Source organism: Sander lucioperca, chromosome 5 (genome assembly GCF_008315115.2).
Source record: "Sander lucioperca isolate FBNREF2018 chromosome 5, SLUC_FBN_1.2, whole genome shotgun sequence".
Classification (NCBI taxonomy): Eukaryota; Metazoa; Chordata; class Actinopteri; order Perciformes; family Percidae; genus Sander; species Sander lucioperca.
The window spans coordinates 26,941,228-26,951,227 of NC_050177.1; the positions used below are offsets into that span (position 1 = coordinate 26,941,228).

A 10,000-nucleotide genomic window follows, 5' to 3' on the forward strand; every position below is an offset into this window, starting at 1 on the left:
TGTGTGTGTGTGTGTCTGTCTGTGTGTGTGTGTGTGTGTGTGTGTGTGTGTGTGTCTGTCTGTGTGTGTGTGTGTGTGTGTGTGTGTGTGTGTGTGTCTGTGTGTGTGTGTGTGTGTGTGTGTCTGTGTGTGTGTGTGTGTGTGTGTGTGTCTGTCTGTGTGTGTGTGTGTGTGTGTGTGTGTGTGTGTCTGTGTGTGTGTGTGTGTGTGTGTCTGTGTGTCTCTATGTGTGTGTGTGATTTTACCTTGATATATTTTGGGGAAGAAAGTTGTTTAATTGAACTCTTTTATGAAACATGATAGTAACGTAAGTTAGAGCATCAGTGAGAATATCACAGTAAGCTGCATTAATGACATCTTAATCAGAATTAGGTTCTGGCTACGACTACTGTTGGAGTAGCAAAAGCATCAAAACATTTATTTTAACATTCCACAAGGATTGTGAACCACACGTAGAAAAATACAACAATGAGAAATCCCCCAAAACAGTCAGTCAGTTTAAAAGAAAAAGTCAGTCCAGTCAATCAGTTCAATGTTCAGTTCAGCTCCAGGTCTTAGAGCTGCACCGACAGACCGGCCGGTGACCGGAATTGGCCGGTTTTCGCGACCGGCGACCGGCAGGTCAGTCTGACATATGGTGATGTCATGCTGGTCAACGCTCCAATTAACTGACAACATAAGTTATACCAGTTACAGTTCTCAAGGACGCACGCACACACGGACGCCACAGCACGGTCGCCACAGCACGGTCGCCACAGCACGGACGCCACAGCACGGTCGCCACAGCACGCTCTCTTTCTCCTTTCTCTCAACTTCTCCACCGTGTGTGGTGTGTACCGGCTCGCGGTGTGAAGCGTGTGTCGGCGCTATTCTCCACATGTAGGAACCTGGTGAATTAACCTGCAACATGTCAGCTGTTTGGGAATTCTTCAGCGTGTGTGCAGAAAATAACAAGTTTACAATATGCAACACCAGCAAGGAGAAAGTAGGGCGTGGAGGGACGACACCAAAAACCTAAATCACATTTCTTTAGTTGATATTGATGTGAAAAGAAGGAAATGGTTCTAACATTGCTCTTTAGATGTGTGTGAATGTCCCACACCAGGAGTAATTTATATAGTTCTATTTTATAGTGATCCATTATCTGTTCAACACATGTTCTATTAAAGAAAAGATAGAAAATAAATATGTGTGTGCTGTAAAGTGGTTAGAAAAAAATGAAATCGCAATCGGCCTAGAAAGTTATAATCGGTGCATCTCTAGTGACAACGTTGGAGATCTCATAACTCTCATCTGAATGATGTCTCCAGAAGCGTGCAGTCCACCAGCTGGGCGGGTTGATGGCCACTGGTTACAATCACTGGATCACTGGCTCGCCGTAGGATCTCTCTCTCTCTCTCTCTCTCTCTCTCTCTCTCTCTCTCTCTCTCTCTCTCTCTCTCTCTCTCTCTCTCTCTCTCTCTCTCAACAGTGGCAGAATATGAACATCTGCATACAGCAATGCAAAATATCTAATTAGTAGCTGTACATGGCTTTATCACTGACACATTCAAAATCACCGTAACTCAAATTCAATTCTACATCACTCAGTTTAAAAGGGTTGGGTAGGGTTGGGTACTGAAACGTGGTGCCAACAGGGCACCGGTTCCGACCTAAACGGTAGTAACGAGACCGAATAAGAACGAAAATTTGGGTGCCTTATTTTGGTGCCTGACTTTCCACTCCACTCACCAGCAGGTAACGTTAGCCTAGCTTTAGCTATCAGCTGGATTAAACAGGTTAAATGCTGACAGCTAACGTTAAACAGTGTAAAGTCTGACTGTATTTCAACAGTCTGCTCTGCAGCAGCAGATGACGACGTCGGAAAAACACAGACGGTGCGTTTACTGAAAGTGGTAACCTACAGCCTCGCGGTGCATTCAAAGTTATTGTAAAATACCCTTTTCCCATCTGGTGGTTGTTTTTGTCATTCAACAGCAATTTACTGGTGAAATAAGTTATTGTTTATTATAAGTTATAGTTATTACATTACTATTAAATCATTTAATTTTGACCATATGGCCGTAGTAACAAACAAGTTGTTCTTAAATGTCGCCGACTGTTGTTTAGTACCTTTCTTTTTTTCTTCTTTTTTTTTTTTACTTTCTTAAAAAGTATCGGTTTAGGCACCGGTATCGGAAAAAAACCAAACCATAACCAACCCTAAACATGAGCGTAATGCACTGTGTAACATACCACCTCAAATATGACTTCAGACACAGTCCGTAAAAATACACGTGAATAGTGCAAAGTGCTACATTTAATAGAGGAGACTCACCGAGCCGATAATCGGCCGTCTGACAGTCTGGCGAGGTCGGTGACTCGAGGCTGGTCGGTGTGTCAGCACCTTTACAGGTTTAAACATGTCTAATCTAGAAAGTTACTGAACTCATCAAATCATATAGCCACGAGTAGGACGGCAAAAGACGTTGCAGACATTCTTTATGACGGCTCTAAGCCTCAAAACATTAGCCCGTTAGAGTAACCTCGTAGCTGAATAAACATCCATAAATTCACGTTACGCCATCTCACTGTTAACAACGCACATGTATGCAACAAAATGGCGTTCCAAATTGCAACGGTAGATTAGCAAAGATAAACATATCAATCATGTCAATCATGCTTTTGCCACCCAGGCATCCATGTTTTTACGTTGCTTTGTGTTGCATTTTTACGTTAACTTTTGTTGCATTTTTACGTTGTCGCATTTTTACGTTGCTTTTTATCGCATTTCTACGTTAACTTTTGTTGCATTTTTACGTTAACTTGTCGCCTTTTTATGTTGCCTTTTATCGCATTTTTACGTAAACTTTTGTCGCATTTTTACGTTAACTTTTGTTGCATTTTTACGTTAACTTGTCGCATTTTTACGTTGCTTTTTATCGCATTTCTACGTTAACTTTTGTTGCATTTTTACGTTAATTTTTGTCGCATTTTTATGTTGCATTTTTAGCGCCTTTTTACGTTAACTTTTGTCGCATTTTTACATTAACTTTTGTCGCATTTTTACGTTAACTTTTGTTGCATTTTTACGTTGTCGCATTTTTACGTTGCTTTTTATCGCATTTCTACGTTAACTTTTGTTGCATTTTTACGTTAACTTGTCGCCTTTTTATGTTGCCTTTTATCGCATTTTTACGTAAACTTTTGTCGCATTTTTACGTTAACTTTTGTTGCATTTTTACGTTAATTTTTGTCGCATTTTTATGTTGCATTTTTAGCGCCTTTTTACGTTAACTTTTGTCGCATTTTTACATTAACTTTTGTAGCATTTTTACGTTGCCTTTTGTCAAAGACAAACATATCGATCATCTCCGACTGTTTTTTTTTAAATGGTCAAAGGACATAACGGGAACAGCAAAGAAACATGAAATGTACATAGTATAATAATAATCAGGGCATGAAATTGGCACCCGCCCACCCGCCAAATGCGGGTAACTTTTGTGATTGGCGGGTGAAACTGTCAATCTACCTGCCACATTGGCGGGTAGCCAATGAGAATTGAGTGATTCAGACTCGTAACTATCGGTAAGCAGGGTACGCGGTTGCTTACGGGCCTGGTCCAATCAGGGGCCTGCATCACTGGAAGACACTGATTGACAGCCGGGGCCCTCTATCACATTTTAATTACTCACACAATCCCAGCATCCCACGTGCAGCCACTGACCAATCAGGAGTGAGAACGGGTCAAATTAATTTCCTAGTTTCTGATATGAAGACGAGACGTGTGTGTGATTTGAACATCTCACATTACAAACAAAACGTACAGCGAAAGACCGTCAAAACATTTCAGACCGTCCTGCCAACCTGTAGACATTTTAACATCAATGTACGCTGGAACGATTTTTCACTCTAAAGTCAGCGCTGCTGTTTCAAATTGTCGGCTCTCTGCAGCGGGGGGGCTGCTCCGTTTCCCCCGCGACTGACGCGCACACACAATCACACACACAGACACACAAACACACACACAAACGCACACGGTGGATGCAGGAAAAAAGATGAGACGTACAGGATGACCTAAATTGAGGACAGCTACGTTATTGTAAGTGTAATGATAAGTCCAATAAGTAGCCTACTTTATTAAACCGTATGAATGTGTGTCCAAGGCCAGGATAGGAAATTAACTAAACAATGTAAAGATTAACAAGCCACTGACAATGACAGATATGTTCATATTTGATTCATCCAATAAATTATTTTGTGTCTTAAATCCACCAGCCTTTTTCATATTTTACCAACGTCTGCAGCATCCTGAGCCTTTTTGGTAAAGTTCCTAGAAAATCTCAGCCTAGAGTAATTAATTAATAGTAATAATTATTATTCTCCCCAAAACAAGTTTCCTTTTTATTTATTTTTTTATTTTTAAGAACTATACAAAAAACATTCATGTGTTATGGTGTCCATTCACCAGTGTGTTGTTGTGGTGGTGGCGTAGGCTACTCCTGATTTTGTCAGTCATCTCATCTCTTATATGCAGTGGTGTAACGAGCCAACAACAGGGCCCCTATGCAGGATTATCAAGGTGGGCCTCTACTACAGCTTGTGATGACGGAGCAATGTCCACCAGTAGGCTACCATCAATAGGACAGGATCATAGAGACACAGCAAGTCCTGTTTTCACCTTTATAACGCAAAAAAAAAGTGGCTGGTAAAAAGTCCCTGTGGCAGGTGGATTTAAAAATCCACCTGCCACAGGGACTGGTGGTCAAAAAAGTACTCCTCTGGTCCTGAACTATTAGGAGTACTCCTCTGGTCCTGAACTATTAGGAGTACTCCTCTGGTCCTGAACTATTAGGAGTACTGCTCTGGTCCTGAACTGTTAGGAGTACTACTCTGGTCCTGAACTATTAGGAGTACTACTCTGGTCCTGAACTATTAGGAGTACTACTCTGGTCCTGAACTATCTGGACTGTACGGTGACTTTCTGTCTCTGTTTCTAGAATCAGACACGTTTTTGGGAGTCGACCCGCCCACGTCTTCCTCCTCTCCGCTGTCGGACCCTCACACAGGTAACACAGATAACACAGGTAACACAGGTAACACAGGTAACACAGGTAGCACAGGTAACACAGGTAGCACAGGTAACGCAGGTAACGCAGGTAACACAGGTAACACAGGTAGCACAGGTAGCACAGGTAACACAGGTAGCACAGGTAGCACAGGTAGCACAGGTAACGCAGGTAACGCAGGTAACACAGGTAGCACAGGTAACACAGGTAACACAGGTAGCACAGGTAGCACAGGTAGCACAGGTAACGCAGGTAACGCAGGTAACGCAGGTAACACAGGTAACACAGGTAACACAGGTAGCACAGGTAACACAGGTAACACAGGTAGCACAGGTAGCACAGGTAGCACAGGTAACGCAGGTAACGCAGGTAACGCAGGTAACACAGGTAGCACAGGTAACACAGGTAGCACAGGTAACGCAGGTAACGCAGGTAACACAGGTAACACAGGTAGCACAGGTAACGCAGGTAACGCAGGTAACACAGGTAGCACAGGTAACACAGGTAACACAGGTAACACAGGTAACACAGGTAACACAGGTAGCACAGGTAGCACAGGTAGCACAGGTAACGCAGGTAACGCAGGTAACACAGGTAGCACATGCAGGCTCTTGAGAAGAGGGGAATTATGGGATGTTGGTGAATTATGGGATGTTTGTAGTTTCAGGTTCAGGTGATGATGACGAGTGGCTCAGTCTGCAGCGATGTCAGCAGGTCGCCACGGAGCTGAGAGAGACGGCCAGACACGCTGTCCAACTCTACCAACAGGTCTGACTGACTGTCTCTCTGTCTCTGTCTGACTGACTGTCTCCCTCTCTGTCTGTCTCTCTCTCTCTCTGTCTCTGTCTCCCTCTCTGTCTGTCTGTCTCTCTCTCCGTCTCTCTCTCTGTCTGTCTGCCTGTCTCTCTCTCTCTCTCTCTCTGTCTGTCTGTCCGTCTCTCTATCTGTCTGTCTCTCTCTCTCTCTCCCTCTCTGTCTGTCTGTCTCTCTCTCCGTCTCTCTCTCTGTCTGTCTGCCTGTCTCTCTCTCTCTCTGTCTGTCTGTCTGTCTGTCTGTCCGTCTCTCTATCTGTCTGTCTCTCTCTCTCTCTGTCTCTCTGCCTGTCTGTCTCTCTGTATATAAACATGTGTCTGTCCTGCAGCTGTGTGCGGAGGCCGGTGGTTCTGGACAGCGTCTCCAGAGGGCGTCCGTCCTGCGTGGGGCGTTTGATGGCGTTCTCTGTGAGCTGGAGGCAGCCCTGCGGGGCGGAGACAGGCAGGACGCCGGGCAGGTACAGGGCCACGGGACGCCGCAGGACGCTGGGACGCTGTCTCTGCTGGAGAAATACTCGGAGCTGCTGGTTCAGATGACTCAGAACAAACTGAACCGGATCTGAAAGTGTACGGAGGCTCAACACAGACAAAAGTCACTTTATTTTATCAGTGTTACTTTGAATGCACCTTACGTTTGTTGGTTTATTTGTGTTTTTAAATCACTATCGCTCAGTTTGTACATAAACTGTTTTATTAAGTCCTTTAATAAATGTCTTTCATAGAGTTTGATTTTTATTTTCAGCGAGATGATGATGATGATGATGAAGAAAACTTTGAGAAATGTGCTCCGTCTCTGAGCTGAAAATGGCGAGTTTTGACGGATGTTTTGGCCGTGTAATAACTCGGCCTGCTCGGTTCTTTCTGTGAACGATTTTAATAAGATGATTTTTTTATGCTTTTGCCATCCATCCATCCATGCTTTTGAATTGCCTTTTGTCGCCTTTTTATTTTGCTTTTTGTCGCATTTTAACTTTATTTTTTACATTTACATTTCGCCTTTTTATGTTCATTTTTACGTTGCCTATTGTTGCATTTTTGTCGCCTTTTTACCTTGCTTTTTGTTGCATTTTTACGTTGCCTTTTGTTGCATTTTTACGTTGCCTTTTGTTGCATTTTTACGTTGCTTTTTGTCGCATTTGTACGTTGCCTTTTGTCGCATTTTTACGTTGCATTTTTTTGTCGCCTTTTTACGTTGCCTTCTGTTGCCTTTTTACGTTAACTTTTGTTGCATTTTTACGTTGCCTATTGTCACATTTTTGTCGCCTTTTTACCTTGCTTTTTGTCGCCTTTTGAAGTTGCCTTTTGTCGCCTTTTTACGTTGCTTTTTGTCGCATTTGTACGTTGCCTTTTGTCGCATTTTTGTTACCTTTTGTTGCCTTTTTACCTCCGTACAACATGTGATAGAAACATCCGACTTATTAAAGATAAAGCAGTTCTGTACATCAGGACGTGAGATTAATGCGACTCTGAACGTTAGTTTATAAACTGCTCCGCATCGTGAAAGCTAAATTCAACATAATCTCCGTATCATCCGAGATTTAATTCTGTCATCAACCGACCGACGTAGAGACGGAGCGCATCGCGTCAATGACCCACAACTTACGGTTCTATAAGCTGCCGTCCCAAAAAACTTTGACCAGTTTTTTTGTCGCAAAAATAATTCATAAAAAAAGATATATATTTATATAAATTATTAATTTAACTGATAAATTACATAAAAATATTTTTTTTTAAATGGTGGGGGGAGAGATTAGAGAGCGGGCGGTGATTGGCTGAGAGACCCGGGAGCTGGCAGCACGAGCCACCAGCCCTCGCCCACCCCCCCAGCCCCGCCCCACGTCATCAGAGTGACGACTTTGTACGGAAAGAAAAAGAAACAACAAAACAAACGCTTTAGAGAAAGAGGAAAGAAACATGGCGGCGGCTGGGAGACCCGGAGCTTCACCACGGAGCTCCGTGTGACACCAGGCCGGTCTGTGAGCGTCTGTCAGCGGGGAAACGGCACCGAGAAGCAGCGCGCCCTGCGGACTTCATGGCTGCTGTGACAGCAACACGGTTGAAGCTTGAGGGGATACAGCTACGGCCGCGAGAGTTACCCTTACGTTTAGACACCAAACCGACTAGTTAGCTAAGTTTAGAAAAACAAGATCGTGGCTTGGGTTGAAACACTCCTGTGTTTCCTGGGTGAAAGTATTAAAATATTATTAAATTTGCCGAGATCTTGCGTAGCTTCCGGCCGTTGCTGTATCCCTTCTAGCCACTCGCACAGTCATGACAGATTCAGCGGGAGGGTCGCAGCGCTGCGCCCGGGTCGGGGCTCCGGGTCGCGGCGGCGGCAGGTCCGCCTCGGAGACCCGCTGGAGGAGACACATCGTCGGTCAGCTGAAGCACCGAGACCTGAGCCAGCACGCCAAGTTCCAGGATCTGATCCGCTTCTGTACGACACACAAGTACACTTTTATAATCTGTTTAAAACCATTACAGAAGGGCTGGTTTTGGGACATGACAGGGGATGTGAAGTCAGGTTGCAGACCAAACTCCATTGAAAAATCTGTCAATTTAACAGTTTGCTAACCACAGTACTTAAAAAAGTATTAAGATAATTACTTCCTGTTTCATACTTGGCAAAACGCCAAAAAGTATTGTAGACAACAACGACTCCTGCAAAGAAGGATTTTATCTAAAGTTGAACCAATTCAAAAACCAGTTTGTAGTGTAAGCGTTTGCGAACCACACTGCTTAAAAGACAGTTTTTTTAAATGGAGTTTGGTTGGGAAAAGTTCTACTTTCATCTGTTTATAAAACCATTACAGAAGGGCTGGTTTAGATATATATGACAGGGGAAGTCAGGTTACTGGGGACACAACATCTGGAAAGTTGAACCAAACTCAATTTAGAAATCTGTCAATTTAACAGTTGGGTAGCCACAATACGTAGAATGACTTTAGAGAAATGCTTTCTGTTTCATACCTCGCAAAACACCCAAAACAGTCAACAGCAAATCCTGTAAAGAAAGATTTAATTCAACATAGTGGAAACAAGCAACATTTGAAATTCGGTTTGTAATTTAACAGTTTGCTAACCACAATGCTTAAAAGAGGGTTTTTTTTAAAGGAGTTTGGTTCAGAGAAATCCTACCTGGTGTCAAACCTTTTAAAACACTCAAATCCAAAAAACATTATTACAGTCAGGACTCCTGTAAAAAAAGTCAGAATATTTAATGTAAAAAAGTCAGAATATTTCATGTAAAAAGTCAGAATATTTCATGTAAAAAGTCAGAATATTTCATGTAAAAAGTCAGAATATTTTATGTAAAAAAGTCAAATAATTTATGAAAAAAAAGTCAGAATATTTTATTTTAAAAAAGTCAGAATATTTTAATTTAAAAAAGTCAGAATATTTCATGTAAAAAAGTCACTTAATTTATGGAAGAAAAGTCAGAATATTTAATCTAAAAAAGTCAGAATATTTAATGTAAAAAGTCAGAATATTTAATCTAAAAAAGTCAGAATATTTAATGTAAAAAAGTCAAGTAATTTATGAAAAAAAAGTCAGAATATTTAATCTAAAAAAGTCAGAATATTTTATGTCAAAATAAGTCAGAATATTTAATGTAAAAAAGTCAGAATATTTAATGTAAAAAAGTCACTTAATTTATGGAAGAAAAGTCAGAATATTTAATCTAAAAAAGTCAGAATATTTAATGTAAAAAGTCTGAATATTTAATGTAAAAAAGTCAAGTAATTTATGAAAAAAAAGTCAGAATATTTAATCTAAAAAAGTCAGAATATTTCATGTCAAAATAAGTCAGAATATTTAATGTAAAAAAGTCAGAATATTTAATGTAAAAAAGTCAGAATATTTTATTTTAAAAAAGTCAGAATATTTTATGTAAAAAAAAGTCCCAACTAAAACTACTTTTGAGCGTACACATGTTCCACCAAAACAAGTTCCTTCCAGAGACTATTTAGCGGAGGCACCGTGGTCTCTACTAAACCACATGCTGTTCCACTTCCTCTCTGTCTCAGTCTGATGCTGATTACTCACCGTCTCCGTCTCGGTTAAAGACGACTCAGAATTTCACTAAACCGCCTGTGCATTGTCTCATTAATGCTTATATGTTAGAATTTGCAAATGCAG

General features: G+C 41.6%; 2 protein-coding genes across 8 annotated transcripts in view; both read left to right on the forward strand.

Annotated features, from left to right (window-relative positions):
• wdr62 (WD repeat domain 62) overlaps positions 1–6,583 on the forward strand; it is a 46,643-nt gene extending 40,060 nt beyond the window's left edge. For all 6 annotated transcript variants that reach the window (XM_036001599.1, XM_036001603.1, XM_036001604.1 and 3 more), the window contains 3 exons: positions 4,980–5,048; positions 5,710–5,816; positions 6,190–6,583. In XM_036001599.1, coding sequence (XP_035857492.1) covers positions 4,980–5,048; positions 5,710–5,816; positions 6,190–6,423 — 410 coding nt within the window. In that variant the 3' untranslated portion in view covers positions 6,424–6,583. The remainder of the gene's footprint in view (positions 1–4,979; positions 5,049–5,709; positions 5,817–6,189) is intronic.
• A 1,129-nt stretch (positions 6,584–7,712) lies between these two features.
• Positions 7,713–10,000, forward strand: part of LOC116057888 (autophagy-related protein 16-2-like) — a 24,737-nt gene continuing 22,449 nt past the window's right edge. For both annotated transcript variants that reach the window (XM_031310473.2, XM_031310474.2), the window contains exon 1: positions 7,713–8,297. In XM_031310473.2, the coding sequence (XP_031166333.1) occupies positions 8,132–8,297 (166 nt within the window). In that variant the 5' untranslated portion in view covers positions 7,713–8,131. The remainder of the gene's footprint in view (positions 8,298–10,000) is intronic.